Source organism: Dendronephthya gigantea, unplaced genomic scaffold, assembly GCF_004324835.1.
Source record: "Dendronephthya gigantea isolate DGI-Jeju-01 unplaced genomic scaffold, DenGig_1.0 000027F, whole genome shotgun sequence".
NCBI lineage: Eukaryota > Metazoa > Cnidaria > Anthozoa > Malacalcyonacea > Nephtheidae > Dendronephthya > Dendronephthya gigantea.
In genome coordinates this window covers 2,246,116-2,268,319 of record NW_021163037.1, presented here as the reverse complement: position 1 = coordinate 2,268,319, position 22,204 = coordinate 2,246,116, and the positions used below count along the sequence as shown (strand labels likewise).

Genomic DNA, 22,204 nt, shown 5'->3' with positions numbered 1-22,204 from the left:
TTTGATTCGAATTGATTTGATTCGAATTGATTTGATTCGAATTGATTTGATTCCAATTGATTTGATTCGAATTGATTTGATTCGAATTGATTTGATTCGAATTGATTTGATTCGAATTGATTTGATTCGAATTGATTTGATTCGAATTGATTTGATTCGAATTGATTTGATTCGAATTCAATTGATTCGAATTGATTTGATTCGAATTGATTTGATTCGAGTTGATTTGATTCGAATTGATTTGATTCGAATTGATTTGATTCGAATTGATTTGATTCGAAATGATTTGATTCGAATTGATTTGATTCGAATTGATTTGATTCGAATTGATTTGATTCGAATTGATTTGATTCGAATTGATTTGATTCGAATTGATTTGATTCGAATTGATTTGATTCGAATTGATTTGATTCGAATTGATTTGATTCGAATTGATTTGACTCGAATTGATTTGATTCGAATTGATTTGATTCGAATTGATTTGATTCGAATTGATTTGATTCGAATTGATTTGACTCGAATTGATTTGATTCGAATTTATTTGATTCGAATTTATTTGATTCGAATTGATTTGATTCGAATTGATTTGACTGGAATTGATTTGATTCGAATTGATTTGATTCGAATTGATTTGATTCGAATTGATTTGATTCGAATTGATTTGATTCGAATTGATTTGATTCGATATGATTTGATTCGAATTGATTTGATTCGAATTGATTTGATTCGAATTGAATTGATTTGATTCGAAGTGATTTGATTCGAATTGATTTGATTCGAATTGATTTGATTCGAATTGAACTGATTTGATTCGAATTGAATTGATTTGATTCGAATTTATTTGATTCGAATTGATTTGATTCGAATTGATTTGATTCGAATTGATTTGATTCGAATTGATTTGATTCGAATTGATTTTATTCGAATTGATTTGATTCGAATTGATTTGATTCGAATTGATTTGATTCGAATTGATTTGATTCAAATTGATTTGATTCAAATTGATTTGATTCGAATTGATTTGATTCGAATTGATTTGATTCGAATTGAATTGATTCGAATTGATTTGATTCGAATTGATTTGATTCGAGTTGATTTGATTCGAATTGATTTGATTCGAATTGATTTGATTCGAATTGATTTGATTCGAATTGATTTGATTCCAATTGATTTGATTCGAATTGATTTGATTCGAATTGATTTGATTCGAATTGATTTGATTCGAATTGATTTGATTCGAATTGATTTGATTCGAATTGATTTGATTCGAATTGATTTGATTCGAATTAAATTGATTCGAATTGATTTGATTCGAATTGATTAAATTCGAATTGATTTGATTCGAATTGATTTGATTCGAATTGATTTGATTCGGATTGATTGGATTCGAATTGATTTGATTCCGATTGATTTGATTCGAATTGATTTGATTCGAATTGATTTGATTCGAATTGATTTGATTCGAATTGATTTGATTCGAATTGATTTGATTCGAATTGATTTGATTCGAATTGATTGATTCGAATTGATTTGATTCGAATTGATTTGATTCGAATTGATTTGATTCGAATTGATTTGATTCGAATTGATTTGATTCGAATTGATTTGATTCGAATTGATTTGATTCCAATTGATTTGATTCGAATTGATTTGATTCGAATTGATTTGATTCGAATTGATTTGATTCGAATTGATTTGATTCGAATTGATTTGATTCGAATTGATTTGATTCGAATTGATTTGATTCGAATTAAATTGATTCGAATTGATTTGATTCGAATTGATTAAATTCGAATTGATTTGATTCGAATTGATTTGATTCGAATTGATTGATTCGGATTGATTGGATTCGAATTGATTTGATTCCGATTGATTTGATTCGAATTGATTTGATTCGAATTGATTTGATTCGAATTGATTTTATTCGAATTGATTTTATTCGAATTGATTTAATTCGAATTGATTTGATTTGAATTGATTTGATTCGAATTGATGTGATTCGAATTGAATTGATTTGAATTGATTTGATTCGAATTGATTTGATTCGAATTGATTTGATTTGAATTGATTTGATTCGAATTGATTTGATTCGAATTGATTTGATTCGAATTGATTTGATTCGAATTGATTTGATTCGAATTGATTTAATTCGAATTGATTTGATTTGAATTGATTTGATTCGAATTGATGTGATTCGAATTGAATTTATTTGAATTGATTTGATTCGAATTGATTTGATTCCAATTGATTTGATTTGAATTGATTTGATTCGAATTGATTTGATTCGAATTGATTTGATTCGAATTGATTTGATTCGAATTGATTTGATTCGAATTGATTTGATTCGAATTGATTTGATTCGAATTGATTTGATTCGAATTGATTGATTCGAATTGATTTGATTCGAATTGATTTGATTCGAATTGATTTGATTCGAATTGATTTGATTCGAATTGATTGGATTCGAATTGATTTGATTCGAATTGTTTTGATTCGAATTGATTTGATTCGAATTGATTTGATTCGAATTGATTGGATTCGAATTGATTTGATTCTAAACAACGCCTTTGTCCATAACGATCATTAGTGGTAATGATCTTTGAATCATTCCATGCAATGTTATGGTTAGTTTGACATACGTGTTCCGCCAAGGCTGATTTTGAACTGTCGAATCTTCCACATGTCGAGATGCTCTTCTATCTGACCTCTTCCTCACTTATTCCCAAAAATGTTCAATGAGGTTTACGTCAGCAATCTCTTATAGCCCTGGGCTGGTCAATATCACTTTTTTTCAGGCTCTTTTCTGTATGACATGGTTCCCCATCTTACTGGAAAATATAATCTTCACCACAAAGCCATCTCATCTATTAGGAAAGTTTTAGATACAAGCCAAACATACCATTTTCCGTATCTAGTCGAAAATTTACGATCTTCGGACTTTCTAAAAGGTTGAGAGAGCTTTGCGGTTGAGACTTTATCTTTGAACAAGATAGGGCACCATGTGACAGAGAAAAAAGCCCCACAAAAAGAAATATCAATCAGTACAGGGCAACGAAAAAATTCTGACCTAAACCTGTTTGAATATCTCTGGGAATATGTGAGGAAGACGTCAGATAGAAGACCTGGAAGAATGAAAGAAACCTTTTTCGCATCACGTGAGGCTGTTGATCCAGATGTAACAAACGAAAGCATTCAATGGACATCTTGTTGTAACCATGATCCCTCTCAGGGCCATCGCCTGCAATTGCAATTACGCCTTTTCGCTTCTTCAGCTGCCATTCCCATGCTCAAGGCAACATCTAAGGCTTTTTTTAACTTCAACTCGTCAAGTCCGCCTCTGACAACAGCTTTCTCTGAAGCTTTACTGCTTTCGTTCGTGAAATGTAAAACGTTCTGCAATGACAAACGGTTTAGGTTTTAAATGGTTAATTGCAGCCATATTTAACAGACAATTTCAGCCGTTCCGAAATCTTCGAGCTCGTCGCCACTGTTGACTGTTGTGTTCAAACACTCAAGAAGTTGGAGGTACCAACAAGTTTTAAAGTTGTTTAATCTCAGACATCCAGAACTACAACTAATTAACAACAACGTACAATTACCACTGAGCTATATTTTCTATATTGCTCGTCATTTACTCGCACTTTTGGGGAAATTTTCTGCAAAACGGGGAAATTGGTCGATTTTTGGGAAGCGATCTGGGAATCACTTTTTTCGGGGAAATTTTTTCAAGTGTTGCTGAAACTCGTGCTTAAGTTGTTTTTGCCTGGTTTAAGTTAAATGTGATTGTTTTGGCCCAATTGGTCACATGTGGCCGATGAAAGTTGTAAATTACGTAATTGCTATACTTTGTGTTACTTTGTTATTTGTGTCTAAGGAATTCTTCCGAAATATGAGGAAAGTTTGAGGAATTCATGAATTTTGTTGTGATAGTATAGCTCAGTGGATTGTGGTGGATCCAGTGCGTGGATCAAGCACTGATATCAAACTATGGCGGATAACGAAGTGGGAGATCGCACGGCGGATCAAAACGAGACCAAGCCACTTCTGGAAAAAGAACCTGAAGATGAGTTGCAAGGTTGTGGGAGTGTGGCTATATGTAATCCAAAACGTCGGTTACATCGTTATATTGTTCTCGTGTTCATATGTTCGCTCAGTTTTGGTAAGTCACTTCCTACTAAATGAACATTTCACGTGACACATGTTGGTGCTCTCGTGTCGTATACTCAATATATCTAATGTATATTAGCATTTGTGCAATATTATCTTTCTAAAACAGAAATAAAACGTTACTGATGGAACGTTCCATTTCTGTCTTAGAAATGGAACGTTACTGTGCACTTTTTTCAAAATATGTTCTGAGAATTCATTGACGGAGTCAGCAATATTAATTTGCTACTTTATTTAGTTTATTATATGCTCCTCGACTATGATTGGCTGTTTTCCTGTTTCTGACGAAGTTAAACTAACAGATTTTGATCCACATTCATAGTAATAGTTTACCAATAGCTGTATAGTTTACCTCTTGAGTAATATCATCTTTACACAGGATGGCTATATATACTATCCCATTTTTCATTTGAAAATTGCCACAGCAGTTGCCAGTTGAATTATTGGAATCGTCTCTAAAATTTTTTAACACTATTGCATTTCCTATTAACCATTTAGGAATTTTCGTGACACATATACACATATATTGTTGTGCAAAATTGTGTAACTTCAAGATTACTCCTGCAAAAGTAATATGCTTTAAAATTAATAGTAGGTTCATGTGTAAAGACATATATTTGCAACTTAAACTTCAGATAAAGCTTTTATGATTACCCAACTTAGCCTTTTAGACCTGCAAATATGTGTTGAAATGCCTCAATATTTCCAAATCCAATAGTTTTCAAGTTTATTTGTGAACTTAATATATATAAATATAAATTGGAAATCACAAGCAGGTTCATCAACAAAGGCTTGGATTGGCCTTTTTATGAAATTCATATATATTTAAAATTATGAACATCACAAGTTTAAAATGAACTCTTTAAAATTTATTTTGGAATATTTTGATATGAATAAAATTTTCACAATGATCTATATAAAAATAAAAGTGAAATGATCATTAAGCATTTGAAGTTGTGATTTCTACCAAAAAACATCAATTCCAATTTGAATATCTACCAAACTAAAATTTTAAAATACCATATACAAAGTGACAAATAGTCTTATTAAAAATTTAAAATTTAAATTTGCAGTTTCACCTTTTAGACTCAACTTTTCACTTGTATGGTTCAATTGTAACTTTTTCTTTGTTCATTTTTTGTAGGAATAACATTCTAATAGTAAAACCACTAATATTTTTTCATAAAGTTCATTGATAAAAAAATGTTCTTATCTGAATCATTCTTATTTTAATCTTTACTTAGGATCATACTTTTGCTATGATAACCCAGCTGCATTACAAAAACAGATTGAACGGGTAAGTACATGTATACATATAAAGGTTTCAGCTGGTACATACTGTTATTAGAATCCAATCATTATTCATTGAATGAAGTTCAGAACCTTATCCATAAAAGGTTATCAAGCCCTTGATGAACAACAAACTGAGGCTAATGATAATTTTTTACATATATCAAAGAATATTTAACAATTATTCTGGGATAATCACCGAGTTGTTTTAACACTTTTGCACAAGTGAATTGACACAAGAACTGCATTTGAAGGTGAATATAAAAAATACTAAATGTATTTAGTATAAATTTCGAGGTGACTATTCATTTTCCTGCATTCTGATTGATCAAAATTCACTGTCTCTAAAGTGATAGTCACGGGTCAATTTATAATTTTCTGAGTGGCGAAAATTAAATATTCACGATGTAAGAACTAAAGAAACGAGGAGCAACGAGTGTTGTTTCAAACATTTCGGACGCAAATATTGAGTAATTCTTTAAGAAACTACACAATTTATAAACTTATGTTATGAGTTACCAGCATTAATTAATTAAGCATAAATATAATTTGGACAGTTTATCCCATAAACACAGCGAAGAGCTTACGAGATCTCTTTCTTACGTGAATATATATTGTTTCCACACCTGCTATTCTGCATACAGTACATAATTGATACTATACAAAACCTACATTTGGTGCAGTAATGAAATCATTTTGGCGGTATGCAATATTGATTATAAATATAAGTAGCTATATTGTCTTGTATCGATTTACGTCGAAGCATCCGCATCGAAATCCACATCATAGACATAATATGCACCGCGTTCCATTTTCATTATTTACAATGCAAGTATTTTGGCTATTCTTTTGAAATGACGTATAAATTTTTGCCATCATATACATGTAGTTACATGCCAAACATGGTGCTTTTTGTCAAACCCTGTAATCTGAGAAAATTGCGCCCGCTTTGCTTGAACAACTAAAATTATAATTTAACAAGATGCTTCCTTGCTAAGCGTTTACTTGAGCTAAAGGAGCTATTATAGTGGGAAAAGTTTATAAATAAAGGCAAAAGATTGGCAGGCACTGTAAAAACATCGCAGGTTAACTTAAAAGTTAAAACAAGGGCTATCTTTAACAGTGGAATGGAGAGTCTGCGAATCATGGATTGCCCATACCCATTTTACTGATTTTAGCAGCATAATATTTTATTAAATTTTGAACTCTAATAACTAAATCGAGTACACAAAATATGCGCGTAGTCTTTTAGTTTTTCACAGAATATGATAAGATTAAATTTAGTAACACATCATCGCATAAAAAATGAATTCCAATGTGTTCCAAATATTAAAAGTTACAATATATATAAATATATTTCTAACTATTTTACAAGAAAGCTTAAAATTTTATTGCAATTAAAAAATTACTTAATTATAATAACTTGTAGGTACACCACGTAAGTATTAAATACTGCAAAGCTTTCGGTCCGTTAACCCGCTAAAGTCGCCATGCAATCATACAAGAAAATTATTAAAAAATTACTTGTTTAATGTGCTACTCGTGCTAGGAAAGAAACTGTTTTTATACCTATCCCTAATATTCCTTATACCTAATATACACTTAAAAGAAGAAAATGTTCCTTTTCACTCGTGAGGATTAGGCGACGGAATAAGCGGCAATTGTTTTCCCACAAATATGCACGAATACGCGTGCCGTCGTTTAGCCTCGGATCGAGTACACAGGATATGCGTGCTGTGTCGCGTTTAGCTTCGATCGAGTACACTGATGATGCGTACATTCGTATAGTTTTGATCGAGTACAAAGAATATGTATGCAGTGTCGTTTAGCTTTGAATATGCGTGAAGTGTCGTTTAGCTTTGATCGAGTACGCTTAGAAAGCGTGCATTCACAAATACTTGGATACGCAAAATAAAACGCACTATTATTACGCTTCGTATGTCAGAAAACAATCCTGACCAGCAGCTGATGTCAAGCACAAAGAAGCTGGAAGTCGAATCAGCCGCTGACGTTAGCGCGAAGAAACAGGAAGTTAAATGAGCCGCTAAACGCCAATAAGATGATCACAAATGTGTCACATGCGATAGCCATTTATTTCGGTTGGCCGAAATAAAGATTGGCCGCGTGGGAGAATAAGTCTTGCGCAGAAAAAAATTGACCGAATTTAAGACTCTCACCAGAGTTCAAGTAATAATGACAATATCGCAGCTAACGTAATTTGTGTAATTTCCTGTCTGTTTGATTAAGGGTAATGTTTAACCTAGTTCTTTATATACTTACTGGCAGAAGTCAAAACGTGACTCGTTCATGTTGGGACAAATGCCTGGTTGCTGAGGTATTAGAAGGCCAACCTCGTACCCAGGGTCTTTAACCTACGCTCCACGGTTAAAGACCCTGGGTACGGGGTTGTTAGAAGGCATGGAAACTTTGCACAATGCTTGGATCCCTAGTTATGCAATTGTGCTGATTCTTACTTGCACCACGAAATTTATACTCAACAAACAGTCGCCGCGAAACACCTCGAAATTTATACTACAGTAAAACAAATAGTCGCCTCAGGTTCGGTGATTACAAGCCTATATTGAGTATATTCATTTGGCTTTCGGCTCAGTCGCTTGTAATCACCTCGCCTTCGGCGACTAATTGTTAAATAGAATTTTTCACAATAACAATGAATTATTTTTCTTTTTCATACAAAGGACATGGAAGTAACTACAGAAAGCTATGCAATGTTATATGCATTGTATTCGTGGCCTAATGTCATACTCAGTTGCCTTGGAGGATATTTAATAGACAAAGTATTTGGCATAAGGTAAGCTGTCTGTGGATCATGAAATTCTGAAAAACACTGCTTATAAATTCAGCAATTTCAGGCAAGCGCAAACTTTCTTGACAAAAGTGTGAGGACTATTTTATTTCTACACATCGCTTTTCAACTTCAGTCAGTGTCTGACTAGCGTATGCTACATGTACGACTCCCTCACCATTCACCCTTGCCTGGCGTTGATTGGGATAGAATAGCGGATACACCCACGCGACGTGCATCCACAGTAATAATGTATCCTTTTGGGTATCAAAGTATGCCATGCACTTATTTGCTAATAAAGCAGTTTGCGATGTAGCGGCTACTGTAATTGGCCATGCATAATAAACTTCTGACGTCGTGATTATTAGTAGGCGTTGGTGCATTTTGTAAGTGGTTCACACGTTTAGAATCTCGTTTAGTATCAGACAAGACTTCTCCAAAGAAAAAGTTCTCAACGTGTTGTTGTCTCGGTTTTCCATAGAATATTATGTCATCCACGATACTTCTAACGCTTCGTGGCCCTCGTGATCTTCGCAATTGTTCGTGTAGGGTGAACTAAAAAACCTATACTACAATTTTAGGGTTTTATTCACTTTACGTCGAATATATTATGAAATACAAAGTCAAAAGCATGCTGCTTATTCACGTGACTATTTCTATCGGTACCCAAGACTAGCAATCCTAATTAAGATACTGGCGAACTTAAATTAGATACGCCACTCATTGAGTGTGTCTGCCGTTATGTTGTCCCATAGTTTCCTATCTCTGGTATTAATCACTTCTTTGATTAAAATGCGCATGCTTATGTAGCCATGTTTTTATGTTCTTTGTGCCGCCGGACTAATGAACTCTTATTCTCTTTCACTTCGCCAATTTCCATTTCATCAATACGTACGTTCATGGTAACTATATATTACTCTGGTTTTGTCTTGATGTAAATAAAATGAAGTTGGTTTTCTTTGGAATAATTGCGAGTTTATAAGTCTTAAACCGTAAGGATATTTTCTGAATTTCTCTGTTAATGTTGTCAACGTCAAGTTAAAGATTTATCTGAATATACTATTATACTTAAAGTATGTATCAAATAATATAAAATTGAGGACATTTAAGCTATTAAAAATTTGAAGAGTCTCAAATCATACCGACCAATGAAATATATGGTACCACCACCACCACAAGCTATGTGTGCCACAGCCAGAAGCGTATTTTGGGGGGGGGGGTAAATATTTGCGTTATGCTGACTAATTTCTTTTGGAAGCAATTGTTTTTATGCTTATTTCAACATGATGAATATATGAACCGCCCCAACCCAATTAAAGATCAAGACACGACGACCTTGCTTGTTTAGAAAATGTCACTTTAGAAAATGTTTACCTTAGTTCATAGTTAATTATTATGTGATTAATGAATTATAATTACAATTTCATACATCTGAATATATTTACCAAAACGTCACGTCCGTTTTTTGTCCTCCTGGGGCCGGCTGTTCAAAACCCGGTTAACGCTAACCCAGGGTTAAAAATGCCTAACCCAGGGTTAAATTTTAAACCTTGGTTGATTTGCGTTGCACAAAGCTCGGTTAGCGTTAACCCTGAGTTAAAATTGATAAAAAAAATTAACCCTGCTAGCTAGATGGGTTAACTTTTTAATTCTGGGTTAACTTTGATTCAAAATGGATGAATACGGAGCTGAAACACGTAAACACGTATAATTCGTCATGAATTAAACACTTTTGAAAGGTTTTACGAATAATTTCGACAGCAAATAATTGTTTAAGTTTGACTTCGTTCGGTTTCAGCTGATGTATTGATTTATTTATCTTCGCTTCAATTCAATCACGATAAATGAATACAACCGTACAAATTGAAACATCGTAATCGAAATATTTGTTTCGGATGCTTAAATTCAATGCTTTTGATTGGCAGCAAGTGGTAAAGTTATGTTTGTTCCTGAATTTTGAATAATAAAAGAATGCCTGAAATTTTAAAATAGATTGTTTATAATTTGCTTAATTTTGTTTCACATCGACATTGTTTATCATAGAAAATGGCCTTTCATTTCGAATCTTTCCAAAATTCCATGCACGGAAATTACTGTTCAAAACAACGTCCCTGCGACCCTGCCCTCACGGCATATAATCTTTCGACTAACAATATATCCTCGTCGGGTAAAGTTTTGACGCTCGTTTATTGACCAATCGAAAACGTTCTTATATCCAATTTAGTCCTTAAAATACATTTAATCTTAGGTTAAATCTTTTAACCCTAGGTTAACTAACCCTACCGCCAACCCTGCTTTGAACAACACAGTTTTAACCCAGGTTTAGCTAACCTAGGGTTAAGGATTTTAACCCAGGTTTAGCACTAACCCAGGGTTAAATTTAACCTGCTTTTGAACAACCGGCCCCAGATGCCTGTATAGTGCGATGTCATTCGTGTGCGAAGAGTTCGATGAATTTAAAATATGAGTTCTGAACTGTAATTAAGTCTCCCGGTCCTAAGAAACATGCAATTTATTTTCATTACCATAACCTTTTTCTCACTTTCAGACTCGGCGCCATTGTATTCAGTTTATTTGTTTTAGCTGGCCAGGTACAGTTATAACAAATGAGTATACGAAAGCTTTATAACTTAACAAGCAACGCATGTGTATGTTCCTACATAGTACATAAAATTTGTGCGGGAAAACGGTTGTACATTCATAATTCAGATGACAGGAAAATATACGAATAGTAACCTGAAATGCCGAGTTAAGTTTTTCAAATATAGAGAAACGTTTATTTTAAGGAATTTATTTTCCTCTTTATGAATTACGTACTAAAGGTAAACCCCGTCGTTTGCTGCATGCTGTTTTTTTCAGATTGTCTTCGCCATTGGAGCATACATAGGAAGCTATCCTGTAATGGAATCCGGAAGGTTTATCTTCGGGTAAGTTAAGTTCACCAATTACGAAGCATTTTGACCTGCAAGTCCTCCCTCCCCTCCCGGTTCGCCACGCGGCGGATTATCAGTTTTATTTTAGTCATTTAAAATTCCAAAGCAAATGTTCGTCGCGTTTTGATGAACAGGATATATAGATTTTTATGTACAGCATCAGCTGATCAGCCTATCATTTCATCAACTAAAATTGTTTTCTTATACCAGAAACTCAGTATTCATCTCCTCAAAATTACTTATATATGTTCTTTTTGTATATGTCTAAAGTCTTGGTGGGGAGAATCTTGCTGTTGCTCAGAACACATATTCCGTTTCCTGGTTTAAGGGGAAAGAGTTGAATTTAGTGTTTGGTTTACAGCTCAGTATTTCGCGAGTGGTAAGCAGTCGAGCTTAGTTATATGGTACCTCTAGAGTGTCTTGGTTAGATATTGATTGTCTAGAGTGCATGCCGCGGCTGCAGTGACGTAACTAGAACAATAATTCGGGGGATTTTTTTTATAAGTGCAATAGTTTACAATAGAAATCCGTCGGGCAGAACTGAATATACTTATGAATATTCACCCCCACCACCAACCTAACCCCCCCCCAACCCCGATTATCGTTCTAGTTACGCCCCGGCGTGGGTGTTCAAATGCCTTCTGCCTAATCTTCTGGATTGTAGTCAAAATCACAGTATTTGCTTACTGTGTCAAATTTTACATGAAATCGATCTGATGACTTGTTACAGACGTGAACAAGGCGTAGATTTGATTTGATAGTCAACTTTATAGCCAAAGCCTGTGGGCCTCATGGGTACTAAATAGAAAAGATAAGTTAAAATTACTTAAAGCATTTGATATCTTCATTGCCTCCTCTGTTATACTAATCTATTATTAAACAAAAAGAACGGTGAATATTTCTGGGAAAAGAAACGACCGAGAAAAATTACAGAACCAACCGAGGTGTTATTTTCTACAAATTTTCAAGAGTAGTAAGAGTATAATGGCGAGTTTTGAAAGCTATAGCCCTAAGTGTAGAAAATGCTTGCATGATATCCGGTTGATGTCCGTTCTTCTTCTCTCTTATATGAATTTTTTTGGTGCTTGGAAACTTAATATTTTATTATATTTTGAAACCTGAGATGTAACATGGGATGTATTTCTATATTCTCTGTGTTTTTCACTCTAGGGCAGCACCGTGAATTTGAATGTAATGAGGCCAATTTACAATATGTTCTCGGAAAGGTTTGGAATTGGACATGTGACCTTAGGATGGACACTCTTTGTAGGTGCTGTATAATACTATTCTGTGATATTCTGCACAGTATATTCTGTCGTCCTGAAATCAGGTACCAGTAGTCTTGTGAGCAGGTACCACTTTCACAAAAGATGAAATATGGTCTTGAGCCTTCCGAACACATTCTTGGCATGATATATAAGATTTTATGTATAAATTAAGTTAGTTATTGCATGTGCATTGTGTTGTTTGTGTCCGTGATTTGAATATCGTCATTTCATGTTTACTTCTTTGTCTTTTCGTAGGTGTACTTTTCTGTCTATTGTCATTACTGGCTGCCTTAATTTTGGCCTTCTTTGACAGGCGAGCCGAGCGTATATTAAAGAGAGGCGAAAGCAAAACGGGTTAGTTGCCATGCATATCATAGGCGAGGCTTTTAATTTTACTACACAAATGCATTCAAACGTCCTTGAATGTGACTTAATATGGAATTCTGTTTCATTATTTCCTAGGTGAGGTGATACGTCTGTCTGATATTAAAGATTTTCCGCTCACATTGTGGTTGATCTTCTTTATATGTGTCGCTTACTACGTGGCTGTTTTCCCATTTGTCAGCTTGGGCGTGTGAGTGGGTTTTCTTAAATGTGTTGAACATATATTACATGTGTCATCTGTGTCATACAAAACGATCGGCGATTGTAGTATTATATACACATATAAGGGACAAAATCACTTAATTCAAATCGATCTTCATGGGTGTCTAACAATCTAAAAATAGAGCCTAAAATGATTCCATTCCATATTAAGTTAAAGCATGGTATACATGTATGCTGGCAATCGGCAGCAATGTGAGAACGAAGGAAGAAAGGAAAAATGGGGGACGGGAAGAAAAGCAGTAGGGAAGATCTATTATAAGCTTTTGAGGTTTAATTAAAAAATGTTGCAAAACGATACATTAGTTAATGCGCGTCTAATTCAATGGAAAAATGGGTTCATTAGACAGGGTTTTGCCTAATTATTTAGCTGGGTTAAACTGATAAGGCCGGTTGTATGTAAGCTGGATCGCGCTATCCACCTATCGCTCTAAAATCGCGCGTCGTTGATGTATAACCTGGTTCAATCCTTAGTATTTCTTAAATTGAAAACTCTCTTTGATGGCTTTCAGCTCCAAATCTCTACTTTCATTGCTTGTAAAGCATGTTTATATATTTATTATTATATTCATTTTGAAATCAATGGTGTTTATTGCAATTTGATTGGTTAAAAATGATTGTGTGATTAATTCCCAAATCGCACTATTTTTGAACATTAATCGCATCATTTATAAGTCAATAAGATTGAACCTCTGCACCACAATAACCAATCAGATTTATTATTTCAGTGTAACAGTCCATTCAAGTGACAGGGGGAAATGGCGCAAAATTTCATTATTTTGAATTTTTAAATGTCCCGCAAAATTTCTTGACAAGAATAGATTTAGCGTTCACGGTTCTTTCAGCCAACAAATTGTTTTGAATTTTTTAAATTTTTAGTATGATTTCAAAATGAATATAATAAAGTAGAAATTGCACTTTGTGCCGTGCAACTTTGGTGTGAAATCAAACTTGTGATTATAATTTGTAATCACGCGTTTGATTTCACACAAAATCGCACTCCACTCAGTGCAATTACCATTATATATGGTAATCACTATCCGATAGATAAGGCTTTATCACGCCTTCATGCAACTGGCCTCTGGTTAACATCTCTAATGCATACAGTTGTTTTAAATCACATATGCATGTTCTTTTTTAATATAGTTTATTTTTCGAATATAAATATGACGTAACTCCTGCTACAGCAAGTATTCTCAACAGGTAAGCCGTAGGGTTGGTACGTACCTATATGAAGCTTTGCCATTGGTTAATGATAACAATAAGACACAGAGTACCGACGGTAGAAATATAAAAGAAATCTATTTATGAGGCTCAGATCTAGTGGTCCGCTTCTACTGAGACTTATAAACAATAAAAAATGGTAGTGGATAATTATTCAATGATAATTACTGAAAAAATTGAAAATGGATATTTTTTATATGTACAGCCATAATATATGTATAATGACTTTACATATAAAAATATCCATTTTCAATTTTTTCACATAATCAGTCATTTTAGCTCGACAATTATCAAAAAATACGAAATTGCACGTATTTTCTACTATTAAAGCACAAAGCCAATATAACCACACTGAACTTTTAACCTCGATTTTAAGTTGACCTCACTATTGAGTCCATATATGGCGTCACGTGAAATCCATTAGTATGAAAGCAGCGGTCAGAGATCAACAGCTGCATGTTGCATTTGCATGCAATATATTCATCGCGCGGTATTTTTTTTTCAGCATCATGTTTTTCATATCTGCCGGAGCATCACCCGTGTTTGGATTTCTTGTCGATAAGTTTGGGCGAAATGTTTCATGGAGTAAGTAATTTTTGAGTTGTTTATAATTTTTGCTACGTAGGCTAATTCATTGTAATTTCATGTAATATTTAAAATAATAATAAATTTGTATCTAAAAATATTACCAAATTTTTTTTGTATAAAAAACTTTAGGTTATTCCTGAGCGCGAAGTTGGCTTTTTAAAGTCGTAAAAAGTTGTCGGTCTGTTTCGTTCTTATATGTATATTATTTCGCTTTTATTTTTCCTTCAAGTACTTCTTGGAGTCTCGATGACCCTTGGCTGTCACGTGTACATGGCATTTACATTTTTCTCTCCCATTGTGTCTATGGTATGTCCTGGGAATATAGTTTGCCGTTGAATAATTATATACTATTTTAAATACATTCAGGATCGTAAACTTAATCGTCTAGCTGCCACCTATTGAGTGACATTGTATGTCCTCTCTGAGTGTGGTGATTTGCCCCGAGTTGGAACGTTCTTACCTCTGAATATTATTTTCTGAATACATTTACGTATTTAGGTTTTTATGGGTTTATCGTACTCAATAGTAGCATGTGCATTGTGGCCCTTAGTGGCTCTGGTAGTGCCAGAGCATCAACTTGGAACTGCTTATGGACTGTAAGTATTGTTAACTTGTACTTTATACATATATATTTGTTTTTGTACATATAGAATTAAAGTAATTCCGAAAAATGATATAAATTAAAGTAATTCCGAAAAACGATATTTCGAATCAAGATCGAATCATCTTCAGCAGAATGGTTTACGTTTACAAGATTTGCGTAACTATAAAGCGCGTACAATTCTAAACATACGTAAGCGTAGCACGCGTAAGCAATTATTTTATTTATTTTTTTTATTTATACTCTTCGCCATGTTTGGCTGGTGAGCCCCACAGAGTTTTAACTCCAGTTATGGGGTCCCTTGCTTACAGTACAATTATACTAAATAGAATAAGAATATTTACATGAACATTAGTGGTGGACATTATTACAAAATATTATACAATACAAGGTTGTTTCACAATATGTTGAACATGCATGGATAACTCTCAACAACACAACTTTACATTTAGACTATACAAAGGACGAGACGAATTACATTTTACACATACACTCTTAAACGTTTGCGGAATGTCCACGTCATATACATGTTCTGTGAGATAGTTATAATAATTAAACAGTTCAGATTTGAATTTAGAGATTGAGAGTTTGGAGTCGCGGAGATGTTCTGGTAATTCATTGAAAATTCTTGGGGTTCTGCAGTAGAAACTGTTCTGAAAGGTTGTCGTGTTTGCTTTATGTATATTAAACGTGGTGTAACGACCTGTGGTGTCTGATCGTCTTGTGATGCGTTCTGATTGTTTAGTGCAGATGTTGGGGTCACCTTGTGAATGTTGGAATAGGTACATGATGTCCAGATATTCGTGCCAGTAGGTTAGGGGCAGCAGACCGATCTTCAAAAGCCTGTCCTTGTACGTAATATTAGTCCGGAATGGCAGTGATAATATGAATTTGGTAGCTCGACGTTGAACTTTCTCAAGTTGTTGTATTAGGGTGACTGTTTGCGGAGCCCAAACTTCAGACGCGTAGGCGAAATGGCTACGTACAAGACTGGTGTAGAGTGCCTTACGCACGCGTACATCATGCATACCATGGCAAGACCTTTTCACGAATCCTAACATCTTGTTGGCTTTGCTCGACACAACAGACACATGATCATTCCACTTGAGGCTGTGCTGGACGAGAATTCCGAGATCTTTCTGGGTGGTTACGTTCCTAACTGCTGTCCCCATTAGACTGTAGGACGAATCAATCGGGTTTAAGTTCCTCGTGATGCGAAGGTGACTGCATTTCCCCCCGTTTAAATCCATTCTCCAAACATCACACCATTCACAAATGTTGTCGAGATCAGTTTGGAGATCATGCACGTCCTTGTGATGTTCGATGGTGTGGAAACACTTTGTGTCATCCGCAAACATTGCCGAAGATGAAGACGTGGCAACGTTGGGAAGGTCATTCACGAATTCAATTAAAACGAATTTAACGTGAAAATAATTCAAATGTTAACCGCTGTTCTTCTGTTCAGTGTCATTTGCCATTAGTTAAATGACTGCAGTTCTCTACTAGCCTTTAGTCCATTATTTAATATCGATTTTCGTCTTTTGATGTGTAATGCTTCTTTATAAAGTAACAAGTTACAGTTCTTTTGAGTAGTCGATGATTTTGGTATTTGTCAGAACACGTTTCTGTCTGTTCATTGTTAGATTTAGAGTTTAAAATCAGTAGCGATATAAACAGGAGTTTAGATGTTTGTTGACAGCGCTATCCTCGTCTTTTTATGCATGTGCTCGTCCGTCAGTTTTATCAATGTAGGTTTTGTTACATTTTGGTCAAGTAAACTCGTAAACAATGTTGGATTTGCTTTGTTTAGGAACTTCGTCTTTGCTTCCTTTCGTAAACAAGTTCAAATTTGCTGTTGTTACTTTTGTTCTGATCAGAAGTTTTTTCTTTAGTGTACGTAATAGTTGTTCTCCCTTTGTACCAATATTTGGCATTTCTAACAATAGTGTAGGTATAGTGGCGTTAGCGTCTGTCACGTTATTGTTGTTCTCATGGTCAGTAGATTTAAAATGGTGTTGATCGAAGCGTTTCATTAATGAGCAGACAACATGTTTAGGATAACCGTTCCATCATGCGGTATCAATAAATTATATTGCCACTATGTAGATGATACACTACTAGTAGTTAAGCATGATGACGTTGATATGTTACAAATTTCACTCATTTGACATCCGCTTTACTTATGACCAGTTTCCTGACGAACCACCTCACTTTCTCGACCTCAATCTTGACGACAACAAGTTTTCCATATACCGAAAACGTACTTTTACTTGTCAATATACTTTGATAGTTTTGTACTATGAAAACATCGCATTGCATGGATTCGTTCTCTTCTTAACCGCATCTACAACATGTGTTCACCATCTAAACTCACACAAAAACTGCAATTTTTATGATGGAACGGTTATCCTAAACATGTTGTCTGCTCATTAATGAAACGCTTCGATCAACACCATTTTGAATCTACTGACAATGAGAACAACAATAACGTGACAGACGCTAACGCCACTATACCTACACTATTGTTAGAAATGCCAAATATTGGTACAAAGGGAGAACAGCTATTACGTGGACTAAACAAAGCAAATCCAACATTGTCTACGAGTTTACTTGTCCAAAATGTAACAAAACCTACATTGATAAAACTGACAGAACGCTACTAGAACGGGTACGAGAACATGCATACAAAGACGAAAATAGCGCTGTCAACAAACATCTAAACTCCTGAACATAATATCGCTGAACAGAAGAACAGCGGTTAACATTTGAATTGGTTGTACGTTAAAATTTGTTTTACTTGTTTACGCGTGCTACGATCACGCATGTTTTGAATGGTACGCGCTTTATAGTTACGCAAATCTTATAAACGTTAAACCATTCTGCTGAAGATGAATCGATCTTGATTCGAAATATACCGAATAAAATTTGTATCATGCTTTCATTTTTCGGAATTACTTTAATTCTATATTACTAAAACTATCAGCTGGTAAAGGATATTTGTTTTTAAATGTATACATTTTATCGTATCTGTATATTATTTAGTTATCCTGTTTTCTTCTATTAAATAAAATACCATGTAGTTTTCAAAGTAGATGAATATAATTTATGTATATTATGCCGGAGCGCCAAGAATGTGTTTTATATCTATTATGTAGCATGCAGTCGATACAGAATCTTGGCCTTGCTCTTATTAACATGGCGGCCGGTGCCATTGTCGACGCCAAAGGCTATCTATTTTTAGAAGTATTTTTCTGTGCTTGGCTATGCAGTAAGTTTTGTCCCGCTGTTATTGCATTTGTTGAATATTTCAAGAGATTACTTTAAGCTCTAATTAAATGGCTTCTTCCGTTATTATCTTCCCTAATATATTGTACCTGAAGGAGGAGGAATTTAATTGATGTAGAATTTTATATATAGCGTATCTCGTAAAAATGCAAAATCTGACTTGATGTAAAGCGTTTTATCGAGTCTAAGGATTTAACGTAATATTTTCCACTTTCCCTAATGAAAATCAGCTTAATTGATGGATTATGTTTATACAATTCCATGTTACACAATGATGATAAGTTGCCTACTTTTTCTATCTTTTATTTTTCAGTTGCGTTGATGTGCACTATTATGCTTTATCTGGCTGATTCAGCCAAAGGTATAGTTTTTCATTCTCATGGAATCGACGTCATGTGTCATCAGGAATCTAATATTTATTCAAAACATGACTTCGATTCCGATGGTAATGAGATAGCTATTTGGGATCCTTAAGTTAAGCATGCGTCCGGGACGGCAAACCGACGACGACGCGGCTGGAATACTCTAGCTAAATGAATTAATGGCATGGTTAAAAGTTGTTAAATATTATCAATCGCATCAAATTAATGATGTATAAGACGTTAAAAACATTAGTAGGAAACAATTCTACAGAGCTTAATTCGAGGTAGCGAATACACTGTCATTGTATTGATAGCCGCTGTCGTTGTGTTCCCGCCCTACATTTTTAAGGTGCCTATTACAAAAAATAGTTCGTAAAAGATTACACTGAAAACACTGTTGCGTTTTTCGTTTTTCAAAACCAAGTACAAGAAAATTTAATTGAATTTAACATGTAGATGAATGATTATAGCATCTGGTACTTCGGAAGATTTAATTTTATTAAAATCCTTTGTAAGGAGTTTGGTTTTTTCGAGTATAGTATGTATATGCATATATAAGGCCACTTCAGTCATGAAATCGAGATTTAGTTAACTTTTAATATTTTGCTTTTTTAGGCGGGAAACTTAATCTGTCAACAAAACAAAGAAACCAATTACAATTACCGAAATCAGCGCTGTAAGTTTTTTCTGTTTTTGACGGGTTGCTATAAACTCCAGCGGGTTTAAACCCAACGGATAGCTATAAACATCCGCAAAAATTTTGGATTTGGTGTTCTTTATCAACACACTTCAAATCTTTTCTTCTATTAGAAGCTGTTTCCGCAGCTGGTTTTCTGATATTCTTTTTTCCGCGCTGCAAAAATTAGAGATAGCTATCGCTCTATAGCGTATTGTTGAATTTATAAAGGGTTTTGGATGTGATGTGATGTACAGTCTTTCTTTCTGCGATGTGAACAAGCGCTTTGTTTACATTTTGAGTTGCAATAATTATTAAAATAATATGCATGTAAGAATATTTGACCATCTATTTGACATCAATATGACCTGGAGTCCATATTTGAATTAAGCAATTTTTACATCCAGTTGCCTCTGATTATAATGAGCAAAGCCGTTGTAACACCCACCCACCATTCAGTACACGAGTCGCGCGACTTCTTTTGAGGAGTCGTTGATGATTGTGAGTTCTTTATATTACTATAATGCTGGAGATTTTGCATCTAAACAGCTGATGACAATGGTGTGTGAGGTGTCGTTAACGCGCCTGTACCACTCTTGCGAACATGCAGGTTGTCTTTTTACCATCCACTAACGAATCCACCACTAATGAGACGTTATTTCTAATAAAAACTCGCAGTACCGATGGTCTATAATTATAAAATCTGTTATAGGTATAATTGTAGTTGTATATCGCTTATTCATTTCCAGAACGTTCTCCACTGACGAAAACCAAAAGAATGATCCGTATACATATGATGGACAAACATCTATACAGCCTCGGTCAGCTCAACAACTCCGGTTCCGATATCTATCACGAGTTGGCAAAAATGTAAGTTGGACAAATTTCTTAATTTGATTCACTCGGCCGTTTCAGATTGTATGGCCATACAATGAAAAAGGAATTTTGTTTTAGACCAATAAGCAAATTTGCAGTTCCATTTTATATTTTCAGTAACCCAATCTGAGTGCATAAATATTGACTATGTCCGGTAAATAAAACATACGTTATTTGCCATTCTGCATGATATATAAGAAAATTGAGCATTCTAATTGGCTTTGTTTGAGCAATGTGAACAAATATGCCGATTAGTTCCTCAAAAACGTGTGCTGAGACAGTTGAGTGATTTCTTTTGATAAATATTGTTCTTTTTATTGTTCTTGTTTCTTTTGTTTGACAAATTGATCAAAACACTTTTATATTTCCGATATGTACTATACAACAAATTAAGCCCGCGCAGCTTGTGGTCGGAGCACTGGGCTCGAAATAATTTACATGAAGCGATGGGTTTTAAATCGGTTTTTCAAAGGTGCATGCAATTTCACCAATTTTTCAACATTGAAAAAAATGAGGGATTGTTGGAGGAAAAAGGAAAGGTGAAAAACTTCACTTGAATAAGGTGTAAAGTGTAATAAGGTGTGAAGTGTCTATAGTGTCTTTTTATTGTAGAAAAAACAAGGCCAATGTGTTATTGGTCCTGCAGGTTTCAACTCTTATTGCAATTTGAGCCAGTTTTTAACGAGCGGTATTTTTCGCTCGAAGCGACATTTTGCTTTTGTTTCTATAGACTCCCTGAGCAGCGACCATTTTTTTAACAAATTGCCAAGATAAAAGAAGATTTTGATTTCTGATTCTCATTGAATCATTTTTATTTCTGATTCTCACGTGGCAGAGAAATGCAATATGCACATGTCACAGTTTTACATATTATGGCGAAATATACAAGTCGGAGCTGGGCTGTCTCAAACATCTTTTCCACAATCAATTCGTAAAAATGTGCGTTCGGCACGTTTCCATTTTGGAAGAATATCTTCCCAAAATTTTTAGTGCAAGATAACGAATATTCTATATATCTTTGTTTGACAACTGCGTATTCTCTTTACAGAAATTCCAGGTTCCTGTTTCTCACAGATCATCTGCCCTGGCATATCCTCACTTGTTAAAATGAATATCAAAAAAAGATTACGACCCACAGGAGATGACCCGAAACAAAATTGGTGTGGGCTTTTTTTAACATTGCTAAATTGATTTAATTTTAGTAGCCAATTTGTACTAGGAATGATTTGAAAATTTATATTTTTGATATTTCCATTGTCACTAGATGTTATATAAGAGTGACTTAAGTGCATTTATGTGTTGTGAGTGCATGCATGGAAATGCAGCTCTCTTTATATGCAATAACTGAGATCATAGGTGAGATCCAAATTGAAATCGAATCATTGTAATCGACAAATCTGTTTCATCCATGCAGAGCCTTGAATACAAGGAAACGTCTTGACAATTTCGACCCAAGGGCCGGCCCTCGTCGGAGGATCGATGCGCGAGTAAACGTTTAATAGCGAGGTTTGGGATTTGACCACAA

The 22,204-nt window shown here is 34.5% G+C and overlaps 1 protein-coding gene across 1 annotated transcript; it reads left to right on the top strand.

Moving 5' to 3' along the window:
- Nucleotides 1-3,961: 3,961 nt before the first annotated feature.
- On the top strand, nt 3,962-21,931 carry LOC114523385 (major facilitator superfamily domain-containing protein 1-like). The gene is made up of 18 exons (XM_028544282.1): nt 3,962-4,159; nt 5,412-5,464; nt 8,157-8,269; nt 10,812-10,854; nt 11,123-11,190; nt 11,467-11,575; nt 12,367-12,466; nt 12,720-12,818; nt 12,927-13,038; nt 14,214-14,270; nt 14,797-14,876; nt 15,109-15,185; nt 15,378-15,475; nt 18,636-18,748; nt 19,079-19,126; nt 19,743-19,803; nt 20,553-20,673; nt 21,728-21,931. The coding sequence occupies exons 1-18, from the start codon at nt 3,988-3,990 to the stop codon at nt 21,788-21,790; spliced, it is 1,587 nt and encodes a 528-aa protein (XP_028400083.1). The 5' UTR covers nt 3,962-3,987; the 3' UTR covers nt 21,791-21,931.
- The last annotated feature ends 273 nt before the right edge of the window (nt 21,932-22,204 follow it).